This window comes from Sorex araneus, chromosome 6 (genome assembly GCF_027595985.1).
Source record: "Sorex araneus isolate mSorAra2 chromosome 6, mSorAra2.pri, whole genome shotgun sequence".
NCBI lineage: Eukaryota > Metazoa > Chordata > Mammalia > Eulipotyphla > Soricidae > Sorex > Sorex araneus.
The window spans coordinates 100,515,441-100,542,464 of NC_073307.1; the positions used below are offsets into that span (position 1 = coordinate 100,515,441).

At 42.4% G+C, this 27,024-nt stretch overlaps 1 protein-coding gene across 1 annotated transcript in view; it reads left to right on the top strand.

The window, feature by feature from the left end:
* PGM2L1 (phosphoglucomutase 2 like 1) overlaps positions 1-27,024 on the top strand; it is a 50,760-nt gene that overhangs the window by 12,725 nt on the left and 11,011 nt on the right. Inside the window, exons 2-10 of the mRNA XM_004618189.2 lie at positions 10,495-10,662; positions 12,479-12,585; positions 13,816-13,900; positions 15,647-15,730; positions 18,249-18,442; positions 22,454-22,643; positions 22,961-23,058; positions 24,307-24,487; positions 26,723-26,816. Of these exons, the coding sequence (XP_004618246.2) occupies positions 10,495-10,662; positions 12,479-12,585; positions 13,816-13,900; positions 15,647-15,730; positions 18,249-18,442; positions 22,454-22,643; positions 22,961-23,058; positions 24,307-24,487; positions 26,723-26,816 (1,201 nt within the window). The remainder of the gene's footprint in view (positions 1-10,494; positions 10,663-12,478; positions 12,586-13,815; positions 13,901-15,646; positions 15,731-18,248; positions 18,443-22,453; positions 22,644-22,960; positions 23,059-24,306; positions 24,488-26,722; positions 26,817-27,024) is intronic.

Here is a 27,024-nt window from a genome sequence, read left to right on the forward strand (position 1 = left end):
AAAAGGTACATTAGTTATGTGGTACAGCTTTTACTACAGGAATATTCTCCTCCCCTTCTCCCCTCCCCTCACCTTAGTTAAGTGCTCTGTGCATTAGTGGTGAATATACTGCCCTCTGGTGTTGGGAGGTAGTGGAGCAAAAAATTGGTGCCGGTGGAGACTAACTAGGCCACACCCAACCAAGCTAGGAAAAATCATATTTAATGCCCAAGAGAATGTGAGAATGTAAGTTCAATGTATTCTGTTGTTCAGGTACAAAGGCCTTTTGGATTTCAGCTAACCAGAACCTTCCTTGTTAACACTTAAATCTCTCCAGTGTTAAGCCATGATCTAATTTTGTGGGTCTTTTTCTCATGTCATATTCCCTCTGGAGTATTTCATTGTTATGCAAGGAAAAATGAGGGGGAAGTAAATCACGTATCTACAGGTATGGAAAAACCTCCAAGATATATTAACCAAAAATAGAAAAGTTGTAAAACATCATGTGCAATTTTATTATTGTATGAACACACATGTACATTATAATATCTATAATTTGATAATAATACATATGTATTTAATACATGTGTATATGTACATAACCATACATATACAAATAGGTATTTGTTCATATGTGATCATAATACATATGTATGATATATACATGTGTAATCACACATGTAAAATATCTTATACTTACACATATAATCAATCATGTATGTATTATAATTGCATGATTATACATATTAAAAGGAGGTAAAGCAAAACCACTTCTTAGTTTGTATATGCAGGTAAAGGTCTGCAGGTACCTCACCAACAATACTGGCTTCCCAAAGGAGGGGTGTGGGTTTTGAGAGTGAAATACGTTCTGTCAGGAAGACCATGTAAGCAGTAGAATTTGATCTGGGCCCTAGTGGTTAAGCAGGATTGGAATAGATCTGGGATGAGGGCAGAGAACTGATGGCCAGTGCAAATTAAAATGGGAAATGAAACTGATCGGGGAAGTGAAACCGAAGAGTGGGTGCCCGAGAACAATGAGGAGATTGTTCTCTAAGTCAAGTCTCGGATGGGTGTTGGAGAGCTGTGGCCTTAAGAAGGTAAATTAAACCAGTATTTATTGAGTGGTCATATGCCAGGCAGGAGCTAGATGCTTTCATGTAAAAAGTTTCTTGATCTGTCTAAGAATTGTTTGAGGTCGTTAGTTTCACTTTTCAGCCTGTGCACAAAGTCAGGCTCAGATAAGGAGGATCCCAAACCTCAAAGGCGCTGAGCTTCTGTGCCCTTTTGTCACCTGATCCCACCCTTCTAAACCTTTGCATTCACTGTAATTGGGATTGGACTGTTGGTTCTCGGTTGATTAATTTCCCTTCACTATGTAATTAGGATGAAATGGGTTAGATTAGTGAAAGGTAGCCTGGAGACCCTTCTAGAGATATAAATATAGACCTTTTATATAAGGAAGTTTATAAGTCTTCTAAGAAAGCAATAATAAGACTGAAATGTATTAATTTCTCCTTTTGATGGGGGGTGGTTTGGGCCACACCCAGGACTTACCCCTGGCTCTGTGCTCAGAGTTTGGGGGACCCAGGGATAGAACCTGGGTCTTTACTATTGCACTGCCCCCTACTTTCGGATCTTGAATTGGCAATTCATTTTTTGTTTTTGTTTATGGGCCACGTCTGATGGGTGGTGCTCAGGGATCATTCCTGGGCCGAGCTTGGGGACCATATGGGCTGCCAGGGATTGAGCCCAGTTCACCAACGTAAGATCCGTACCCTCCGTACTACCTCTCTAGCCCCCGAATTGGAGATTCCTGACTAAGTTGAGTCTTCAGTATCTTCAGACAGATTTTAAAACCTGTATTTTATTTTCTAGTCATTGTAGGAAAGTTGCCCAGATGTCTGTCATTACTAGACCCGGCAATCTTTCTTCTCAACTGTCGTTCCCTAAAGAGCACAGTCTTACGTACAAAACTCACCTTTATGTACTCAGCCTTCCATATATTCGACTCTGTGTGTCCAGCCTTATCTCCCAGAGCGGTCCTGCAGGTTGTATCTGAGCACATGCTTCACCGCAGATGGTGTGCTGGTGGCCACGTCCCTCCGTGTTTCTCTGTCAACTTAAATACTTGAGAGAATCTACTCTATCTTTGGGCTCCAGCAAGACAGTTATTTTTGTTTTGTTTTGTTTTTGCTAAGCAGTCTTTGAGGGAGTTTTCGAGGGCATGGGTCGGTGGAGGAGGCTTGGGCCACACCCAGTGTTGCTTAGGGCTGACTTCTGCTCTCTGATCAGGGATCACTCGGCAGTACTTGGGACCAGATGTGGTGCTGGGGATTGAATTGGGGTTGGCCAGGCGCCAGGCAGGCACATGGATCCCTGTACAGTCTTTCTGGACTCCTCCGCCAAAATCCTTCAATTCTAGAATATTGAGCACATACTTAAGAGGTTCTAATAAATTCTTTTTTTTTTATCATTTTTGAGGTTAAGTGGCTGCCCCTCCACCACTGTCCTTATGTCACCTCTAATCCTCCTCCTCCTTGGCCACCCCCCACCCCCAGTTGATAACCTCAGCTCTGTCGTCAAGGTACATTGGCGTGTTGTCATTAAATACTGTCCAGACCTTTTTTTTTTGTTTCTTTATGTCCCACGTAGGATCGAGAGCATCATTATTTGTCCTCCTTCCTCTAGCTTATTTAACTTAACATGATGCCCTCTCACGCCCTCCGCATTGTAGCCAAAGGCAAGATTGCATCTTTTCTTACAGTTAAGTTGCATCCCCTTGTGGATATAAAGCACAACCTCTTTACCCTCTCCTCTGTCACTGAGCGTTTGGGCTGTTTTCAGGTCTTGACTCCGGTCCTCGGCACTGCAGAGAGCTGTAGGTGTGCATCTGTCTTTCCGAGTTGATGCCTTTGTGCTTGGGGGCTAGATGCCAGGAGTGGAATTGCCGGGTCCTAGCCCACACGCTGTTCTTCCACTGAAACCTTGGGACGCTGCGGTTGAGAGGCAGTTCCGTCCTCTGGAGCCCGGCAGAGCCTTGTAACTGTCTTGTAAACACAGTGCTGTGGAAGTGCAGCTTCCTAAGCACTCCGGCTGGGTCACCGAGTTTCACCTGACTTGCCCACTCTGGAGACGCTTTCCCGTGGAATATTGTAAGGGAGCCTGGCCCAATAGGTGACAGCCCCTGCCCAGTCCCAGCTGACAGCCAGCATCCCCTCCAGAAAGATCAGAGAGCAGGCCCTAATCCCAGGCTGTGACCTGTAGAAACAACCAGAAGATAGTCCCTGCTGATGGCTCGAAGCCGCTGAACTCGGAGTGAGGTCTTAGCCCTGCTGTAGTCATGACTAGATCTCCCTGCTTGGCACTCGGGCTTCATTGGGGCGGTGCTCCTCAGTGGTGCTCTCATATGGAGGGGTGCTCCCTCAGTGGGGGGATGCAGATACTCCGGGCAGTTCCTGGCCTGGCTGTGCTTGGGTTCAGCGATGTGCTGCCCTCACCTGGCAGGCTGGGGGTCCCCCAGGGCCACACTGCTGCCTACTCAGCAGGCTGTAGACCTGTGGGTCAGACCTGGGGCCTGGTGCGTGCTCCAGCCCTTAGCACTATCTCCCAAGGCTTAAGAGTTTTCATACTTTTCAATAGCATTTTAGGGCCCAAATTTTGACTTTTTTTTTTTTTGGGTCATACCTGGTGATGCTCAGGAATTACTCCTGGCGGTGCTCAGGGGACTATATGGGAAGCTGGGAATAGAACCCAGGTTGGCCGCGTGCAAGGCAAACACCCTACCCACTGTGCTATCGCTCCAGCCCAAATGTGGATCTTGTTTTAATTTTCGTTTCCTTGGTAACTCGGAGTAAGCTATTAGTCAGGGAAGTAATGACATGCTTTCAAACTTAATGAAACTAATACTGAATCATGATTTCTTCACTCCCAAGTTTTTCCTCACTCCACCCTCCAATTTCTGCTCATTTTTAATCCAGATGCTAGTTTATCCAGTTAGCTTTCCCTGACTCTGCTCTTTACCCTTTCACTGTATCACTGTCATCCCATTGTTCATCGATTTACTTGAGTGGGCGCCAGTAACATCTCCATTCATCCCAGCCCTGAGATTTTAGCAGCCTCTCCTTACTCATTTTCCCCCACGATTGGAGGCTCTTTCAGGGTCAGGAGAATGACGCCTGTTATTGTTACTATTTTTGGCATATTGGATACGTCATGGAGAGCTTGCCAGGCTCTGCCGTGTGGGTGGGATACTCTCGGTAGCTTGCCGGGCTCTCCAAGAGGCGCACATATATATATATATATATATATTTCCCTCTATGATTTGTTGCCTACTGTCTGAATCCCATCAAATATGGTGTGGTAATTATGGAAAATGGGTAAGGAATGTCTTATGATGTGTCCAGGAATATGTTCGCTCACGTGCGCGAGGCTCAGCCCGAGCATGTGGAAAGTGGCCCAGAGCATGGCGGTGGTTGGGTAGTGGAGGTCGACTGCCGGCTACCCTGTAATCCATTATAAATTAGACAAGTATCCTGCATTCTCCTGTGTGGTCCCAAAACAAAAAATTTTAATTAATTAAAATGTTATGGATGATTGGTAACAGAGACACCAACTCCTTCCATAAAATTGGCAGTCTTCTGGGGGGATGGGAGAGACATGGCAATGCTCAGAGGTCACTCCTGGCCCTGCACTCAGGAATTACTCCTGGCAGTGCTTGGGGGACCATATGGTAATGCCAGGGATCGAACCCAGGTCAGCCGTGTGCAAGGCAAATGTCCTGCACACTATACTATCACTCTGGCCCCAAGATTCACTGTATCACTGTCATCCCGTTGTTCATCGATTTACTCGAGGGGGAACCAGTAACGTCTCTATTACACTCAGCCCTGAGATTTTACCTACTGGTCTTTCCCAACGATTGGAGGCCTTTCAGGGTCAGGAGAACGAACCCTATTGTTACTATTTTTGTCATATCGAATCTGGCCCTGAGATTAAAATCTTAGAAATTGGTGGTAAAAAATAGTCTGTGAAAGGAGACTGAGTGATAGTACAGTGAGTAGAGCATTTTCTTTGCACACAGCCAGCCCGGCCCCCCACAGGGTCCCCTGAGCCTGCCCCTGGTAATTCAAGTGCAGAGCCAGGAGGAACCACTAAGCATTGCCAGGTGTGGGCCAAAAGCAACAACAAAAAGTTTGTGAGGTAAAAAGTATTCATATGTACACATAGTGGTGGTTTCTCAGAGTAATAAAATATCCAAACAATAACACAAATATATAATAGGAATTAGTTGCTTTTCTTGGAGTCTTTGTTTTGGGGTCATGCCCAGCAGTGCTTAGGGCTTCCTCCTGGCTCTGTGCTCAGGGATCACTCCTGGTGGGCTCCGGGACCATATGGGATGCTAGAGATGGAACCTTAGTCCGCCATGTATAAGGCGAACACCAATGCTCCAGCCCCGAAATTAGTTACTTTTCTATACTTTTCTACCTCAGGCGCGACCTCTGATTTCCCTGATATTGTGTGTGTGTGTGTGTGTGTGTGTGTGTGTGTGTGTGTTTGGTTATTTTAAATTTTCATTTTGACTCTTAAACACGTTCTTGTGCTTTGCTGACTACCTGTGCCATCATTTCCTTGAGCTCATTAAACATCCTCGTCGTAGTGTCACTAAAGACACCGTCTGAGGGCTTACCGGTGTTATGTCTTCAGCGATACGGTTCTTGCTCATCGAGCGTCGTGGGCTTCTGTGTTTTCCCCATTGGTTTTCTGATGTTCTTGCTGTGCTCAGAGCAGTCTTTGTTGTTAGACCCCTGAAGATGCTGAGGGCTTAGGCTGCCCTTACGCTTTCTTCTCTGTTGGTCCTCACCAAGTGCCGGGAAGCGTTGCCGTGAGCAGCAAGTCGTTTGCTGAGTAGGTCTCCTGTGCGGCTACTTCAGGAGCTGTGGTGTGACCTGTTTATGGCTGCTGGGCCCTCGCCAGAAGGAAGGGGCTTTGCCTCCACTTTCAGAACAGGCCCAGGATATTAGCCAGAGGCAGCCTCACCTGGGATGTTGAAGCCGGTCAGGAGCTGTGACCCATTTATCTGGCCCAGGTCAGGCACGGAAGCTCATTATTTGAAGGTTTTTAAGAGTAAATAAGATATAAGTGTGATTTCATCATCTGAATGGAAAATATGTGATGGAGAGATAGATCGCCTCTTAGTTATAGCTGTAAGTGTAGCGTCAACTTTTAATTGAATGCCTGCTTAGGAAACAGGGCAAAGTTTGAATTTTAAAAAGATTTAAATTGCCTTCTGTGGGTCAGAGTGACAGTACAGCATGAAAGGCACTTGCCTTGGACACAGCTGACCCAGGTTCAATCTGTGGTACCCCATATGGTCCCCTGAGCACTGCCATAAGTGATCCCTGCGTACAGAGCCAGGTGTAAGGCCCGAGCACCACTGGGTATACCCCTTTCTTCCCCCCCAAAAAAAAAGCCCATGCCTGTCACTATAATCAACTGTTTTTGCCATACTATATCTAATGCATCATAATTCTTTTCCCATTTTTGTTTTTATCTTAATTTATAGACTTGTTCAGAATCAGGAATTCCAAATGTGCTTGTTGCAATGTACTAACAGGGATGAACTAACTGGCAATCCAGTGTACTAGTGCAGTGGTGCAGTATCCTAATAGAGAATGGGGTTTCTGGGCCCTGCTTTACATGCCGAGCAATGAAACTCTGAACCTAATAGCCTTTGTGTCTGGTGAATCATGTTCATTGACCTATGAGAAAAAAATTTGGGGGTGGGGTGAGCTTTGGGTCATTTCTGATGGTGCTCAGGCTTTGACTCCTGGCAGCGTTTAGGGGACCCATTGTATCTAGTGGCGGAAATGGAAACGGGGTCGAATACATGCCATGCCAGCAAGCACCTGACCCCTGGACTCTCTCCAGCCCAGGAATATTGCTTTGTAATCAGGAGTGATTGTTATTATTAAAAGCATTGTTAACCTGCCCTTCACAATTACTTTATTTATAATGAGATGGAATTGGCTTTAGTATCACACAAATCTGTATTCAACTCCTGTTTATTTTCAAAAAATTCTCTGAATTTTAAACTTATTTTAATGTAGACAAAAGCCACAATGTGATACAACTCAAGAGTTGAAATTGACTAGATAATAAGGCTGCAATATTAAAATCAAGTATAAAAATCATTTTTTATGTGAGAATTGTCACGTCTCGTCACAGAGTTGTTAAGTCCTTGCCTAAGAATTTATTAACTGCTTGTTGCTAGTTGAGCCATCTGTGTTGTTTCTCTTTGTTGAGTTCAGTGGGCTTCTATGTTACTTTCCCGTGTAATTTAGTGTGCTCCCACTGAAATTTCAGTATTGAGGAATTAGGAGGTGTCCCGTGGTCCAGAGGTGTTAGGATCTATAGTCTGGGCCCATGAGTTGACATGGTGGCAGACCTGGGAGGTGGGTGGACTGCCAGGGCTTCCAGAGTACGGGTGTGCGGAGGTTGTCCACCCCGACTCTGAGAAACACCAGAGTTCTCAGCCCAGGTACTGGGGTACCCATAATTATTCGCAGATTGGCATCTGCAGAGAGTATTCGTGAAGTGGCGGAGTTGAGACCTGGGCATGGTTGCAGTGAGGTGCACCTTGCACCTTCAGCAAGGTGGTACTTGGCCTGCCTGCCTCCCGAGGGCACCCTGGAGGTTTTGCTACAGGGATAAGTGTTTGCATGAATTTTAGCTCCTTGGCATGCATCTCCTGTGAGATTTAGTCGGGAATCCTCAGATCCTGTTTAGACATCTAATATTAGCATGGTGTTGCTGGGGCCCTTTTCTACATCTTAATTCCTTGTGAATACTCTTATCAGATACTGTCATGAGTATTCTATAGGAATAAATCTTTTTTTTTTTTTTTTTTTTTGCTTTTTGGGTCACACCCAGCGATGCTTAGGGGTTACTCCTGGCTTTGCACTCAGGAATTGCTCCTGGCAGTGCTTGGGGGACCATATGGGATGCCGGGGATCGAACCCAGGTCGGCCGCGCGCAAGGCAAACGCCCTACCCGCTGTGCTATCGCTCCGGCCCCAGGAATAAATCTTTTTGTTCAGTGATTGCTGTGGGCAGAGAAATATATGGGCCAAAAGACAGAGGCAGTTTAAATGTTGAGAGTTGCTGTGAAGTCCCTTTACAAAAGACGATTCCAGTTTCATTGTTGCTAACTCTGATGTTGCCATGGATCACTTATAGTACTGCAGCTTTTCCAGTCTTTTCTGTTTTTTTTTTTTTTTCCGGGTCACACCTGGCGATTCATAGGGCTTACTCCTGGCTCTGCACTCAGGAATTACCTCCCTGGCAGTGCTCAGGGAACCATACGGGATGCTGGGAGCCACATGCAAGGCAGACGCCCTACCTGCTGTGCTATTGCTCCAGCCCCTGGTTTGTTGGATTTTTTAATTTTTATTCTTAATGTCTAGTTTCTAACTCTAATATCCTCCCAGTTTGTTTGACCTCTGTATCAAATCTAGTGGTATATTAGACATTGAAATAATATGATAGTAGCCCAGGGTTACTGTGTGGGATTATTATTTGGGGTTCTCTCTCAATTCATATTTTGGGGGTGACATGTGGTACTCAGGGCTTACTCCTGGCTCTGTGCTCAGGGAACACTCCCAGTGGGCTCAGGAGACCACATGGGGTACCAGAGATTGAATCCAGGTCAGCTACATACAAGGCAAGTGCCTTACCCACTGTACTATTTCTCCAGCCTCTTCAATTTACATTTTTACATAGGCTATATATTTGTTAGTGTGTGTAGATTCCTGGGCTGGAGCGATAGCACAGCGGGTAGGGCGTTTGCCTTGCATGTAGCCAACCCAGGTTCGATTCCTTCACCCCTCTCAGAGAGTCCGGCAAGCTACCAAGAGTATCCTGCCGACATGGCAGAGCCTGGCAAGCTCCCCGTGGCATATTTGATATGACAAAAACAGTTACAACAAGTCTCACAATGGAGATGTTACTGGTGCCCACTCAAGCAAATCAATGAGCAATGGGATGACAGTGATACAGTGTAGATTTCTATGCCTATGGCATATATTTGTGTGTGTGTGTGTGTGTGTGTGTGTGTGTGTATAATGTAAGCAAATTACTTCAATCACAATTTCCATATATTCCCACTAATTTATGTATGATATGGATACTGGTTACCTTAAGTTCTACTATAATCAAAAAATCATTTTTTAAGTTATATACAGTTGGTCATTGAACAGCATGTGGGTGAGGGGCATGTTGGTGCATGGCCACATGCGTGTATGCATATAGATGTACATGTGATTACATAGATCCATATAAATGATATATAGAAAATATTTTTTCTTTCTTTTGGTACCCCAGGTAGGATTTAAATGTTCCTGGTTTAGGATGCCAGTACCTTAACCATTGGGCTGTGGAAACTTACTTTCATTATTATTCCTATGTGGCGCTGCTTCTTAAGCCACATTTGGTGAATTTCACTTTCATTCTTAGCAAAGTTCACATTTAACACCTAAGAACTTTAGAGTCCAATTTTTCCTTAGAATCAGTTAAATGTCTTTTTTTTTACTCTAAATGAAGATTATCTGGCTATTTGAATTCATGTTTATGTAGACATGTTTTGATGGCATCAAAGTAGTAGTGTCTATATTTACTTTAAAACAGTGACAAAAACCAAAAAAAAAAAAAAAGACTGGGGCTGGAGCGATAGCACAGCGGGTAGGGCATTTGCCTTGCACACGGCCGACCCGGGTTCTAATCCCAGCATCCCATATGGTCCCCTGAGCACCGCCAGGGGTAATTCCTGAGTGAAGAGCCAGGAGTAACCCCTGTGCATCGCCGGGTGTGACCCAAAAACCAAAAAAACAAAACAAAACAAAAAAAACAATGAATTATTTTTTGTTTCCACTAGAACTTTACATTTGCTTCCATAACTCAGGGGTTTGGTTTTTGTTGTTGTTGTTTTCTTTTTGTTTTTGTTTTTGGGGGTCACACCTGGCGATGCTCAGGAGTTACTCCTGGCTCTGCACTCAGGAATTACCCTGGCGGTGCTCGGGGGACCATATGGGATGCTGGGAATCAAACCCGGGTTGGCTGTGTGCAAGGCAAACGCCCTACCCGCTGTGCTATTGCTCCAGCCCCTTGGGGTTTTTTTTTGTTTTTTTTTTGGGCTATACACTGGTGTGCTCTGGATTCGCACCCAGGTTGGCCGTGTGCATAACAAGCAAGGAGACCAAAGAGAGAGTATCTGCTATACCATCTCTTTGGCCCTCAGTTTAGTCTTTAAAGTCAAATCTGACAATGGGAGCTACTTACATCTTCCTCAGTAGGGCTTGGCTCCTCTGGGAACTTAGTGGCAGGTATTGTATCATCTGGAGCCCTGCTGCAGATGTAGGTGTGATGAGTACACAGTACTTACTGCCTCCACTGCAGAGTTTCCGGTAGAACTCTGCTTGTGATCTTGGTTACATTTAATATTGTTGCTGCTTCTTTTTAATAGAATCCCAAAACAAAAGAGCAGATTGAAAATCTGTTGCGGAATGGGATGAATAAGGAGCTGAGAGATCGTCTCTGTTGCCGTATGACTTTTGGAACTGCAGGGCTTCGCTCAGCTATGGGGGCAGGATTTTGCTATATTAACGACCTAACAGTTATACAGTCGACTCAGGTGAGTAGTATAAAGCATTATGTATGTGATCTGCTTTTTAATCATTATTGTCCCCTTTCTAAATTAGATAGTATCTTTCTTTAAAACAATTTTATATGCCAGGGAAGGTGATCTCTTTGAAGTAAAAAAAAATAAGTTCTGACTCAAAGCTCTTATTTAGGATTTAACTTGGAAATGATGTATTTTTAATGTCACAGACTAACTTTCTGATTGGGTCATTTCGATGACCTCTGATGCTTCACAAAGTGACAATGTTACTTTGCATTTGAAACAGGAAAATGGATTTACCATGCCCAATTAGCATAAAGAAACAAACTCAAGAAGTTTATTACCTATTTTGGCGTTATGTCTATTAATAAAAATTAATCAGTATTTGAAAATCTTTCCCCATATTTTCTGTATATTCCTTTGAAAGGTTTGAGGAGTGTGTGATATGATGCAGCCTGTATTATTTCTCCCCAATTTACTGCAACTTGTTTTAGAAACTGATTACTTCTCAGTGACTCATCCTTACTTTTTGAAATTGCTCCACTTTTTTTTTTTCTTTTCGGGTCACACTCGGCAATTCACAGGGATTACTTCTGGCTCTGCAGGAATTACTCCTGGCAGTGCTTAGAGGACCATATGGGATGCTGGGAATCGAACCCAGGTTTGGCAGCATGCAAGGCAAACGCCCTACCTGCTGTGCTACCACTCCAGCCCCGAAGTTGCTTTACTTTTGAGGCCAATAATGCATGTACCATATACCGAAACTAATTCAGGACTAGAGCATCTCTCAGACATTACTTTAATTGATACCATAAACCATCTAGCTTTGCCCTGAGGGGATTCTCTAAAGTGACAGGCTAATGCAGGAATGTGGGGAAGTTTCCTGCTATGAATTGTGCCAGAGCCATGATTTAAGTGGTAGAGCATACACCCCATATGTGCAGGACTCTGAGTTCAATCTTGTGCACCAACTGAGCCCCTTGGTACTACTGGGTAAAGACCTGGTGGCCCTCAAGTACCATGGCACAGGGCCAGAGCATTGCTGGCCCACCCTGCCCCCAACCCTCAAAACAAGAAATTATAAATAGGATCGACCAGGCTAAGAGATTTTCTAGTGGCAAGACTAGGGATGAGGCCCGGCATCGCTGACAGGTCTGAGTTCGATTCCTGGCACCACCTCACATGCTGCCCTTTGTGAGCCCTGTGCCACAACAAATTTATGCAGTCTCTGGTCCACTGCAGCCTGGGGTGTGCCAGCACGATGGCTGAAATACAGAACTACTGGTGGGCACAATGGCCAAGTTTATGGGACATCCCCACCCTTCATTCCACACCCTCTACAACTAAGGGGGGGATGGAGGGAGGGTGGAAAGAAATGCTCTAGTGAAGGTTTTTGTTTCTGACTTTAATTTTGTGTCATGAGTAAGTCAAATCATTTAATTAGCTCTCGAGTCTTATGACCTGGAAAGGAAATAAATGGTCAAATTCTGTTCTCTCGGGCCTTAAGGCAGGGAAAAGTTTGGCTCTTCTAACAGTGTTTTTGGTTTTTTTGTTTCAAATCGAGCTGACTCTCTTGTCCCATCTTCTATTTCCCCTAATGTCTTATGTGTCATATTGGACTTAATGGCTACATTAAGTGACATTTCTGTGGTATTTGAAAACTCCAGAAATACATCTTTGTCATCTCACATTTGTGAGCTGAACAGTATTGGTCTCACATTAGTAAGCATGGACTTAAAGATGGAGCCTGAGAAGCCAGGAGAATCAAGAGGCTTGATGTCGTGAAAAGTGTGGGTCGGGACTCATCTTCCCTGTGGCTCTGCTTCAGGGCATGTACCAGTACCTGGAGAGATGCTTTTCGGATTTCAAGCAGAGAGGCTTTGTCGTTGGGTACGACACCCGGGGCCAAGTGACGAGCAGCTGCAGCAGCCAAAGGTACCGTGCAGATGGGTCCCCAGGCCCCGCCGGATGGCGGCATCTTTATCCAGCGTGGATTTTGGAAGTAGGGAATGGTCAAATAGAATGTGCTCACAGAGCAGAAATGGAGCATTTCCAAGAGAAGTCTTAGCTTTGCCAGGAAGGAGTCAGGTCTTTTAAAGACTCAGAATTAGCACTTGGAATGACATTAACTTATGTTATAATTTTAACATTTAGCAAAGACACAGGACAAAAGTGATTATACGATTTGTGTTTTCTCATTGAAGTCCTTTTTGATTAGATGAAGGTTGTTTTTACACCTAGATAATCGTTAATCATTGTACAGTGATATCTTTTCTCTTTTTTTTTTTCCTTTTTGGGTCACACCCGACGAGAGATGCACAGGAGTTACTTCCTGGCTCATGCACTCAAGAATTACTCCTGGCGGTGCTCAGGGGACCAAATGGGATGCTGGGAATCGAACCTGGGTCGGCCACGTGCAAGGCAAATGCCTACCCACTGTACTATCATTCCAGCCCATGATATTTTCTCTTAAGGAGTAGTTTTGCGTGCTGTTTTTATCAAAGTCTCATTGCACTTTCTTCCTTCTTTGCTTTTTTTGCCTTGACATGTTTTATTTCTTAGGAAAATTGCCATATGATAAATAAGAAAGGAGGAAGAAATTGATCTTTTCTTCAGAAAAATCAATTCTGTTTATTTTTAAGTTCCTTTGAAAGTGTTGGGGGTAGAGATGGTTCCAGAGGTTGAAGGCCACATATGTACCACATACAATCCATTAAGTCACATCTCCAGATCTAGTTAGTGATTTTTTTTTTTTTTTTTTTTTGCTTTTTGGGTCACACCTGGAGATGCTCAGGAGTTACTCCTGGCTCTGCACTCAGGAATTACCCCTGGCGGCGCTCAAGGGACCATATGGGATGCTGGGATTTGAACCCGGGTCGGCCGCATGCAAGGCAAACGCCCTACCCGCTGTGCTATCTCTCCAGCCCCTCTAGTTAGTGATTTTAAGTTGGAGCATGATGCTAAAACAACCAGTTGGCTACTATATATTCATAACAATTATAATATGAAAGTTTTGTTTTTTCATTTGTCACAGTGGTTGGGATTGGACTCAGGGTTTTGTAGCTAAGCTATATTCACATCAGACCTTTATAATTCTGTGGAAAGTTGTTTTGGCTAGCTAAATGGCCAGCCTAGGTCTAAGTGAAAGCTCTCTTTCTCTTTTAGACTTGCTAAGCTCACTGCTGCTGTCTTACTGGCCAAAGATGTTCCTGTGTACCTTTTTTCAAGATACGTTCCTACACCTTTTGTAGTAAGTGTGTTGTGTTATTGATTGTACAGTTTACTGCTCTTGGGAAAATTTCTTTGTTCAAGCAGAATTCTATCATCCAAAAATCACAGACGGCTAAGTAGAAAAGAAGGGTTTCTTGGCTAGAGAACAACATACAAATTGGGCCGTTAATCTGGCCAGCAAAGGCATCAGAAAGAGCAAGCTTCAGAGTGGGAAGTGGAGGTCTGGTTCAAGAAAAAGCAGAGTTAGGATGACAAGTCTATACATATTTAGGCCTTTCTCAGGAAAAATATCCATCTTTATGACAGAGAAGGGTTAGAATGGGCAGATGAACATAACAGTGGACATATAGAATCATATACCCAAATGCAGAAATGGGAAGAAGCATTGGCGGAATTTTATTTGTAGTTTGCAATGGCTTTCGGGCAAGGAGGCTCCACCACACAGTGTCCATGATAGACCAGTTCTGTCCAGTCAGGGGGACTGGGCTTCTCATCACACAAATGTCTGTGTAATGAGTGGTCCACCTAAAACCCAAAGAATGTCCCCCCTGAGGTGTTGTCATATTATCTAAACTACAAATTTTCAGCCAGTGTTGGGTTTTTGTTTGTTTGTTTGTTTGTGGACCGCACTCGGCCATCCTCAGGAGCTAGTCCTGACTGTGCTCAGAAGTGACCCCTGATGTTGCTCAGGGGACCTTAAGTGGTCCTGGGGATGGAACAAGGGTCAGCAGCATGCAAAGCAGGCACCTTATCCCTGCAGTCTCTCTGGCCCAACCAGCATGGTTTTTACTTCCCTAACCTTAGAAAGTCAGACTCATCTGGGGCTGGAGCAATAGCACAGCCGGTAGGGCATTTGCCTTGCACGCAGCCGACCCGGGTTCGATTCCCAGCATCCCATATGGTCCCCTGAGCACTGCCAGGGGTGATTCCTGAGTGCAGAACCAGGAGTAACCCCTGTGCATCGCCAGGTGTGACCCAAAAAGCAAAAAAAAAAAAAAAAAAAGTCAGACTCATCTTTGATAATAAGGAAAGGGGGTACAAACTACAGCAAGTTTTTATTATTTGATTATAACTCTAATCTTTGCCATGCATATAGTTCTGTACTAAGTGATGTGACAGACCAAAGGAAAAGAAACTTTGTTCTGAGCTCATTTTTAGTGTTTATAGCTAAAATGTGGAGTGGATGGAGATCTAGCTTCTTTACAGTGTGGGCTGTGATTCAGTGGAATCACCAATAGCTCAGCAGCCGTGGAAGATTTCTGAATGCACCACAGCCAAAAAGTAACTCAACATCAGTGAATTCAAAGTGGTTTTGGAAGTACTTACCCATGTTGAATTTTCACTTATGACACAAAGGTGTCATAAGTGGAAAAGATTTAAGAAGCCCAGGTTGGAACATTCCAAATTTACTGCCAGCTATAACATTTTGATTATATTCATCACTTATATCTCCATATTCTGGTGGAATGTCTGTCATATATATATTCATATATGTATTAGGCATTCATTAAATATTTGTTAAATGAACAAAATCATAATACAGGATAGTTCAGTGAGACTACAGAGATAAAAACCTACCAACTCGGTGGCTATTGATGACCTTCTAGAAATGAGTCTCATTCCCAAACCAGGGGTTTGACAATTGGGGCTTCAGGCAGTTTATATCCAAATGTCTTTTCCTATTATTTAATCAAAGACAGTGTTCCATTGAATGTGTATGTAGCTTGGAAGCAGACGGGATTTACGGCGTTCCTGTGTTTTTCAGCCGTATGCAGTCCAGGAGCTCAGAGCAGTTGCCGGCGTGATGATCACGGCATCCCACAACCGCAAAGAAGACAATGGGTACAAGGTAAAGCTTGAATTCTTCACCATTGCTTCTTTCAGTTCACTCTATCACTGTCGTCCCATTACTCATCAATTTGCTCAAGCGGGCACCAGTAACATCTCCATTGTGAGACTTCTTGTTACTGTTTTTGGCATATTGAATATGCCACGGGTAGCTTGCCAGGCTCTGCCGTGCAGGCGGGATACTCTCAGTAGCTTGCCGGGCTCTCTGAGAGGGACGGAGGAATCAAACCCGGGTCAGCTGCGTGCAAGGCAAACGCCCTACCTGCTGCGCTATCACTCCTACTTCTTTTAGTTCATTTAATTGTGTGCTGAGTCTGCTTTCCACACTGGGGTGCATGACTCCATCAAGGACAGAAAGGGTAAAGTACTGAGGCTGATCCTCGAGGATGGAGTAGCCCCAGGGGACCCCATTGCTCTGGAACACGGGTTGTTACAAAAGTCCCTTCACTGGTCTTTTTACTCTTGGTATCTTCCTGCCGTTGATTTCCCCATCGTATCCCAGATCCGTCCTTTCGACCATCTCAGAGATGAGGTCATATTAAAGCAAACCCTCGGAGGAGGAGTCACTGGTGGCAGGAAGAGAAGCAGGAACTGTAGGGTCTCCACTTTCCTATCTCCACCTGATGCCTCTGTGCCAAAGAAGAAGGTGACCAGGCTGGAGAGTATCTCTGGTGGGGCAAACAGAGAGATCCCTACAGTGCGGAGCCGGTGTTTAAGGCTTCTGGGCGGCTGGCCCATCATCTTGGATTTTTTTTTTTCTTACATAGGAAGGTTCCATACTGAGCTCTGTTGCGTGAGGAAAGGAGATGTAATGGGAATCTAAGCTTTTGGCCATAGCGTGCTCTAATGGATAGGTAGGACACCAGGCAGAGCAAAGGAAGAAGCGTGGCTAGTTCTGTTTTGGACGTTATCAAGTATGAGTTGTGTGTAGGCTCAGCTGGTCGCAGTATTCTGCAGGAGACACCGCAGGATTGTCCCCTGCCTTCCTCTTGAGGCTTGTCTCATTCATTCCTCTCCTGTGCTGTGTTTCAGGGCCACACTCCCCCTGCTGCCCCTCCTATTTCTCCTGTTCACCTCAAGTCCTGGCCCACCCTAAGCCTTTGTGTTTGTTTTTGCTTCTGTTTGGATTGTTCTTCCTTAACTCTCCCAAGCTTGCTTGCTCATTTGTTTATATATATTGAATCACAGTGTGATACATAGTTACAAAGTTGTTCTTGATTGGGTTTCAGTCATACAGTGTTCCATCATGACTCCACCAGTGTCCATTTCCCACCCTTCCTTCCCGCTGTCCCCCACCCCGCCAGCTCGCCTCTGACAGGTGCGCGCTCTCTCTCTCTCTCTCCCCCTCTCCCCCTCCCCCCTTCTTCCTCTCTCCCCCTCTCCCCCTCCCCCTCTCCCTCCCCCTCTTCCTCTCCCTCTCTCTCTCCTTCTCCCTCCTCCTTCTCCCCCACTCCCCCCCCCCATCCCACCTCCTCCCCTCACCCCTTTTGGTCACTGTGGTTTGCAGTACCAATACTGAAAGGTTATCATGTATATCCCTTTTCCTCCTTTCAGCATTCTGTTCTTATCCAGAGTGATCCTTTCCAACTGTCATTGTTATAGTGGTCCCTTCTCCTAAATGTCCTCCATCACCCAGCCCCATCTTTGTGGCAAAATTTCCAACCATGGACCAGTCTTTTGTCTCTCATTTCTACTCTTTCTCGGTATTAGTCCCATACATGTTTTTTATATCCCGCAAATGAGTACAATCCTGCTGTGTCTATCCCTATCCCTCTGACTCATCTCACTCAGCATGATACTCTTTGTGGCCATCTGTATATAAAGCCTTGCTCATTTGTATCCTTGCTTATTTCCGTCACAGAATTTATAGCTTTCTGTATTAACTACATCTTTGTTATCTTTTTATTTTTTTTTGCTCCTTCCCCTATATATTTCTCGGTATATTCGAAAACACATCTATGAAATATAAATGGAATAACTACCCTGTTAATTTTTTTTCTAGTTTATATTTTTAAATAAAAGTGACTTGTATTTATATAAAGTGACTTGTTATTCCACATTGTCACTGAAAAATAATTTCATTTATACTGCGTAACAAATGTTTTATAATGCCAGAATTTTGTAATATTAAGTTAAGTGGATATTAAATGGTTCCATTATCTTTAGTAAATAGTGCAAGACCTAAGGTGATTATTGTATCTATGGTATATGCCAATGTTCTGCTTATACTCTCTTATCATGAACATGCACTTCCCAAAAGATAAGAAAGCCTGTTATTTAATTGAATGTCATTTTATTGAAGAACCCCTATGGAATCACTACCACCAGTACCTTTTGGTACTTTTGTAGCCGGCTCCGTGTTGACATCTTCTTCTGGGCTGCCGGCTCCGTGTTGACATCTTCTTCTGGGCTGCCTCGCTGTACTTCTCCACGAGCTTAAATATCTACATCTCCTTGTAGTTAGTAAAACATCTAACCTACATTTCCGACAATTGCTGCTGTATTTACCCACCCTCTAGGTTTATTGGGAAACCGGCACCCAGATCACATCTCCTCATGACAAAGAAATTTTGAAGTGTATAGAAGAATGTGTGGAACCCTGGAATGGGTCCTGGAATGATAATTTAGTGGACACCAGTCCCCTGAAGAGAGATCCTTTGCAGGACATCTGCAGGAAGTACATGGAAGATCTGAAAAAGATCTGCTTCTACAGGTACCCCAAAGGGAGTAAGGGACAATGTTACCTTAATGGTGAACACGTTAAGGGAAAGAAATGGGATTAAAAATGTATTGACCACTCATTGAATTAATGCTGTAGCTCAAAAGAAAATAAAAGTAAGGAAAATAAGGAAAAAGAGAAATGAAATAATAGACCAAATAATTGTTTATAATAGTAAGTAGAAATTGCCCAAATATCTATCAACTGATAAATGAATAAAATGTGATATATTCATATGAAGAAATATTACTCAGCAATAAGAGGAAATGAAGTATCAATGCGTACTATAACATGAAGAACATTATTCTAAGTGAAGAAGCCAAACATCAAAACTTCGCATTGGGGGCCAGAGAGAGGGCAGGGCATTTGCATTGACATGGATGACCCAGGTTCAATCCCTGGCACCCTATATGGTCCCTTGAGCCCAGTTATCAATAATATCTAAGTGCAGAGCCAGGAGTAAGCCCTGAGAACCACTGGATATGCAAAGAAGGAGAAGAACTTTCTTTTAGGGGAAAAATGGAAATGTTCAAAAATTGATTATGGCAGTGATTGAACAACTATGAATATGATAAAATCCAATGGATTATACAATTTGATGGGGGAATTGTAAACTATTAATTAAAAGTTATGTTAATTATATTTTTATTAAATTATATAATGTATTATATGTCTAAAATATTAATGTAATGTTATAATATGTTCATTATATTATAGCTAAATTATATATTTAGGATATGTAATATTGGGAGATTTCCTCTAAATTTTTATTTTTATATTGTAACATGACTTTTTTTTTTTTAATAAATAGCTAAAATGTTCTAAAAAGTATCCTGGCTTACTAAAAATATTTTTCCTGTCCTACAATAAAAGTGTAGCATTTTTCCTCTAGCATATTTTATGTTGAAAGGTACATGCATTAACCTCTTAATAGTGTCTTTGAAAATGAGAAAGAAGTACACAGCATCATTGCTAGTTTCAGTAAGTCTGAATAGACTTGGTCCTTTTTTTTTAAATCTTTCTTTCTGTTTTTTTCTTTTTGCGTCACACCCGGCGATGCACAGGGGTTTACTCCTGGCTCATGCACACAGGAATTACCCCTGGGGGTGCTCACGGGACCACATGGGATGCTGGGAATCAAACCGGGTCGGCCGCATGTAAGGCAAATGCCCTACCCGCTGTGCTATCACTCCAGCCCCCTTTTTTAAATCTTTCTACCTTTGCTTATCTGCAGTTTGTTATTGTTGTTTTTTTAATTAGTTTGAAGCCACACCCAGTAGTTCTCAGGGGTTACTCCCAGCTTTCTGCTTGGGGAAATCATGTGGTAATGGGATCAAACCCTGGTCCCCGGCATGCAAACAAAGCATGTGCTTGGCCCATCTCTCCAGCTTCTCAGATGCAGTTTTATTTTGCTTTGGTTTTCACCACACCTTGTGATGCGCAGGGGCTAGATACTCCTGACTTAGTGTTAGGGCCAGGGATGTAACCACCGGTGGTGTTTGGGGGCCCATGCAGTGCCAGGAGTTGAACCCAGGCATCCTGTGTCCAAAGCATATATCCAGCTCATTGACTTCCCTCTGCCATTTTGTTTTGGAAACAGTATATGGACAGGCAAAAGCAAACAAACAAATGAGCCTAAACAAATGAGCCTAACTGTACATGAGTGTGGAGGTAATGACACAGAAAATAATTAACTTCAAGTAACTTCAAAATCCTGCACAGCAGAGTCTGGTGAAGCTACCATGGAGTATCCGATATGCCAAAAATAGTAACAAGTCTCACAATGGAGACATTACTGGTGCCCTGTCCAGCAAATCGATGAACAACGGGATGACAGTGCTGCAGTGCTAACTTCAAAATATAGTTACTTATTGTACATTTCTAGTGAGAAATAGCCTAAGGATAAAGGATTACAAAGATACTCAAGCCTATTCTACGGATACTCAAGTCCAAATTCTATGGACTTACTGTTAAAAGTAATATTAATGTTTTTATTGAGATACAAATATAGATTCATATATATAACCAAATGAGTAATTATGTTAATGTCATTAGGAACTAAGGTTTTAGTATAAGAAAAAGGCTATGAAATCAAAGAAAGTAAATTTGAAGTTTGAAATATTCTTGTGAAATTATGGTTCATTGACCTACTTTTAAATACTAGAAAAGGACCCTGAATATCCCTAAAAATAAGATTGAGTTTCTAAATTTCAAAAAACTAGGCTTCTTGGAGAAATTGATGATTCAAAGATTGGGACAGAGTGTAGAGATCCTGGGATATCTTCTCCCCAGCCCCCAGAAACAAAATACTAGTTAGGATATTGTAAAAAACTAAAGGTCGCCAGGACTGGAACAGGATGGCCGGTGGTCAAGGAAAGGCGATGGAAGGATGAGGACCCAGTTGGTTGCTGACTTCTTACTGTTTATTCAATCTTTAAACTTTCATCTCCCGCACTCCCAGCTCCCGCGCTTTTTTCTCTAGGCTCTCCTTCCCCATGTCTCTCTCCCCCTCCCCCTCCCCCTCCCCCTCCCCCTCCCCCCCTTTTTGCTCATGGTGCAATACAAAGGCACCGAAAGATATTACAGGAAGAACATTGAGGCGACATTATTCTCTTGTATCTGCAGGCCAGTAATCTAGGCCTCCGGAAAGAAGATATAGAACCAAACCCCAAGCCTTCCTTGGGCTGAAAAGCACTCAGATTTACATACCAAAGACTGGGCTGGGCTGCCACATGAAATCTACATTGTCAATTACAAACTAGGCAGCACCTGAAATCTACATCCCAAAGACCAGGCTGGGCCAGAGCCTGGAATCTACAATGTAACAATTCAAGCTTTCAGCAGGACCCATCAATGATGAAATCCCATGGTTGTGTTTCTCTTCTCCTTGTTCAACAAACATATGAGTTTTGTATGGGCATAGCAAGAGACTCATTAAACTTTTAGAATTGCTCTCCTGGGGTCATCTCAATCTCAGACTACAGTGCCCAGGCCAGATTAGTCTTTCCTATCCCTAGCAGGGTCCTAGTCTCATCATTACTTTAAGATCATGACAGCACTTGTCCATGATCAGACTCTTAACTTACAGCTAAGAATGAGGCACTTTGGCCAGGCCCATCTCGATGCCAGGGTAGCACATAACTTACCGCTTGCCCTGGGTCCGTCTTGTCCCACGTCGGGACCCTGCTTTGGGGATGCTAGGAAGTAAGGGCAGCTGAGGCTACAGTCAAGAAAGCAGATGCCCGGGAATTAATAATATTCAAGGCCAATTAAATGTCTTTCTTTGTCCATACAAAAAGGACTTGCTCTGAATAAACTATGCAAAGGATTCAAGGAGAAGAGAAAAACATTATTTACAAGTTAACAGAACACTAAGAAAGAAGCTACAAATAAACACAGGAATGGGAGCCTGTGACGGGAGTAACCCAATAAACCTGAACTACCTGAAGCTATGTAATCCTACAGGATATCATGGTCATATGAAAGAGATACAGGAACCCACTTAAAGGGTTCCTGCCATGAGCTGGACTCCAAAAGGAATAATCACTGGCATTTACTAACACATAGATCTAAAAAGCCTACGGTAGCAATACTACAAAAGCTCTTCGTTGACCAATGAAGCATTAATGAAGTTGGGAGTTGTTAGGCAATCTTGTAGTCTGGAAATTGATAAATGTTGAAGTCTTTCTCTTAAGTATTCCTACCTCTTCTGGCTGAACTGAATTTTAGCATTAGCTAAGCGGTTGATGAAAGAGAAATGTTTTCTAAAAGACAAATTTCAGCTAATAAATGAGAAGGAATAGTAGAATTAGAAAGTCATTGTTAGGCAGCCTCTTCAAAATCTTAAAATAATGATTATGTTATCCAGGGTTCCTGAGACCAGTAGCTAATAACTTGAAGGAAGCTTTCATGCCGGGTGGGTTAGGTTGGCCGAACCCTGAGGATGAGGCTTTCTCAGAATGTCACTTTAACACATTTTCTGTTGATTTTTTTTTCCCCCCACAGAGAGTTGAATTCAAAGACGACCTTGAAGTTTGTCCATACATCTTTCCACGGGGTTGGGCATGACTACGTGCAGTTGGCTTTTCAAGCATTTGGTTTTAAGCCTCCAATTCCAGTACCAGAACAAAAGGATCCTGACCCAGACTTCCCTACGGTTAAATGCCCAAATCCTGAGGAAGGAGAATCTGTGCTGGTATATACTTTCCCCCTGTATTTAAAGTGTTGTCTGTGTGTCAGATTCATCAGAATAGGTGGAGTTCATTGATAATCCCAAGGTCATTACAAGAACCCAAACTAGTTTTTCTCTTTTCGATCATGTCGAAGCCTTGCGTTTCTGTTGTGTTCGGAGTCTCTTATGGTTGATAAAGTGATTTGCAGGATTCTTATTTTAAAGTTAGCCCAACTAAATTCCTTCTACAGTCTTATCACTCACATAGTGTCTACATTTAGAATGTTAACACCGAATTTAACATCTTTAATACAATCCAGCTTTTTGGGTCACTCTTTCAGGAACTTTCTCTGAGACTGGCAGAGAAAGAAAATGCCCGGATAGTGCTAGCCACAGATCCTGATGCAGACCGACTGGCAGTGGCAGAACTCCAGGAGAAGTAAATAGAACCTGTTATTGATTAAAAAGCTTAAGACTTTGAAAAAACCATTTTGATTTGAAGTGTTATTGGCTCCTTGGAAATAGTTTTTTTTTTTATTAAGAAAATTTGCATTGTGTATAAGCACACTCTTCATGTCGATATTTTGGCATTTCCTTCCTATCTTTTATACTCAAAATATTAAAGACATAGTTTCCATAAAAGTCATCTTAATAATCACCATTTTATGTTATTTTCACTTGTGAAAATTTTTCATAATACCATGAGCATTTCTCCCTGTCCTTCAATATTCCTTGACAGTGTTAAGGGGAGAAGGTGCCCTAGTCCCTAATGGTGCCCCAGTGCCACTCCTGGCAGTAGGTAGGCAAGCCTTGCTCAGTGCCACCAGGCTGTAGCCAGTGGCGCTTGGTGCCGGTGGGGATACAGTGCCATCGATCAAATTCAGGGCTTCATGCATGCAGAGCAGGTGCTCCAGCCCCTGAGCTAGTTCCCTGGCACTGAAAATACTAATGTTTAAAATGGCAGCTATCCTAACATACTGCTTCATCCAGAGAATTGTTTCCTGGTCCTTTAGTTGAGGTGTATTTACCATTATAATGTGGCAACTCTCCATGTATTGAGAGGACATTCTTTCATCTCTTATTTTTTGTTTCATTTTTTGAAAGGAGTCATACCCAGCAGGGTGTCCAGGGCCACTTGTGACAAAGTTCACCGCTACTGGTGCCCGGGAGCCAACAGCGTCACCCAGTGGTGTGGAGGGGTGAATGCAGGGGTCCAGCTCAGGGCCACGGACATGGCTAAGCCTGTGCTTGTTCTCTTGAGCTATCTCGCTGGCCCCCTATCCCTTCTATATACTTATTACATGTATTTCAATACTGCATTATATAAATTTAAGGTCTACACTATGTTGATATGAAGCACTTATTATAATGTGATTTTTTATTTTTCACAGCAATCACTGCAGCATAGCCATTACTTCACATTATTTCATTTCTTTTTAGTGACAAGAATAATTGTTCTTGTTAGGTAGGAGAATAATAATGCAATAATTTTTTCAAAGGACATTTCTAACATCCTACTTTAAGCTCACTTCTGGTCAGTTTAAAAAAGTCATAATAAATGTTTCCTAACATTTTATTTAACATATGTTTGGTTTTGAATTTTCCTATTAGAAGAGTAGAAATTTGAAGTCAAGAACTTTCAATGAGAAGTTGTGGAGGTCTTAACCTCAGTTTTTATTCTCTGCAGTGGTCATTGGAAAGTTTTCACAGGGAACGAATTGGCCGCTTTGTTTGGGTGGTGGATGTTTGATTGCTGGAAGAAAAATAAGTCCAGAATTGCTGATGTGAAGAACATTTATATGCTGGCCACGACAGTCTCGTCTAAAATTCTGAGAGCAATTGCACTTAAGGAAGGATTTCATTTTGAAGTAAGAATAGATAATATCTATGTTCTCCTTTCCTAAATCTATTTTTATAAAACCATCTTCCCACCAAAACAACTTTTTACTTTATTGGTAATTTTCCCATTTTTTCTACCTTTGTTAACACTTGTTTTTAATCTTTTAGGTAGCTTAGAGACCTTGAACCAAATTATCTGAACATAAATTTCTGAAACTAAGGGAAATGTTCTTTCAAAATTGCACAAATGTGCCTGCCACAGAGGTGGGGGGCAGGGGAGCAGGATGGGGTGGGGGTAGTGGGAGGGCTACTGGGAACATTGGTGGTGAAAAATGGGCACTGGTGGAGGGATGGGTACTCGATCATTGTATGACTGAAACATAATCATGAAAGATTGTAAGTAACTATGTCTATATCTCATGGTGATTCATTTAAAAATATAAACACACACAATTAGAAAAAATAAAATAAAATAAATTTGCACAAATGATGGGACTGAAACCATAGTACAGCATGTAGGTCACTTGCCTCGCACATGGCCCATCCGAGTTCCATCCCTGGTATCCTCTCAGGCACTGCTAGGAGTGATTCCTGAGTGCAGAATTAGGAGTAACTTCTGAATATTGCCGGCTGTGTCCCAAAGACTAAAAAACTCAATAAAACTGCACAAATGTTTATTATTTTATATTCCAGTCTCTGGTTTTCTTCTGGGAAAATCTGGCTGTAGACGATCACATCAGTCACACAAATGGTATTCCAGAAGATTGTATTTGTCATCAGTCTTATTTGGGTTCAGGTTCAGATTTAAGCTTTCAGTAGTCACTTCAATTGCAATTAAGACCCAATAATTTTATACTGACCCACAGAGACTCTGACTGTTTAGCTTTTATGAGTCTTAGCAATGGAGCTGACCATGGTGCAGCTGCTGGCACAGATGCTAGTTAAATTGCTTTTCTCTGTGAAAATGCTCAACCTCTGAGGCTTGTTTTTATTTCTGAGTCATAGTCAAGTTTTACACTTGCTAAGGGCTTTGTACCAAAGAGCTTAAGTCTTGGTGGAGTAAAAGAAAATGATAGTTGTCTTAATGAGCCAGAGCTTTCAGTTTCAGCATTTAAAACACAAATAACAAGGCAGAAGAAATGAAACATTTTTTCAAGGTAACATTTATTCAAGGTTAAGGTTCTGCATCTCAATAATTTTAGTATTTTAATGGTTTGTGGCTGTGACAAGAACAATGTATCATGAACACATAAGAGGGGAGATGATTGTATAGGCTACTATTTTTTTTTTTAAAGCAAATTTTATTTTTATTTTATTTTATTTTATTTTATTTTATTTTATTTTATTTTTTTTTTTGCTTTTTGGGTCACACCCGGCGATGCTCAGTGGTTACTCCTGGTTCTACACTCAGGAATTACCCCTGGCAGTGCTCAGGGGACCATATGGGATGCTGGGGATCGAACCCGGGTCGGCTGCATGTAAGGCAAACGCCCTACCCGCTGTGCTATCGCGCCAGCCCCCTGTATAGGCTACTATTAAACATTTTCTTCCTTGTCTTTTGTTGGGAAAGAGGAGCAGTGGAAATTTTGGGCTTTGTCTCTAAAACAGTTCATGCCTTCTCAAATCAGATGATAAAAGAATTATGATATCATTTTGGCCACAATGTTATTGTAATAAGGTACACTGAGTTCGGCCATATGTTGCAAAAGTGTTGAAAATAAATTATTAAAAGGCTTTGATTACTCAAGTACTGAATCTCAATCTTTAAAGGCACTTTCATATTACTTATAATGACTCTTAAGGGGCAGTTTCTGAGAAGCAGTATAATTGACTCTTGGCTCTCTTACAAGAGTATAATCTTAGGCAAACCTATAGACTCCCCTTAACATCTGTTTTAAGTACAGATTTTTATGACCATTTAAAAATACTAATGTAAAACGCATGTTACAAAGGTTGGTAATGATAATCATAATATATGTGTGTATTTTTGTGACTTTGTACATCACCAGTTATAAGTATTGGACTATATTTGGTGTAAACTATTAATTTGCTCAGTGTTGTCATGGCTGATGAATCCATTAATTTGTTTCCATGAACTTCATGTATATGTTGATTTTGTGACTAAGTTTGCCACTGTAAAAATCTTTGCAAACCAAAGATAAATGCAGACCATTATTAAATGTTATGTACATTTAATGACAGGGTTTTTTTCTTTAATATGTGTTTATGAGAGTCACGTAACTAGAGTGATCTCTACATTTCAGGAAACATTACCAGGTTTTAAATGGATTGGAAGTAGAATAAAAGACCTCCTGGAAAATGGGAAAGAAGTTCTTTTTGCATTTGAAGAATCTATTGGTATGTAGTTAATATTAAAATCTTTGAAATCTGGCCATAGCACCTAAAAACACACAGTATTTTATAAAGAGGAATTCTTGTCTTCTCAGTTCACTTTTTGAGTTGTCAAAAAGAAGCAGAGAGATGCATTTCTCATGGGGGGTGCAGGGGTGGGGGCTGGGGAAAGAAACACAAAAGGTCTCTAAATTGCTCTCAGTGAATTTCATTT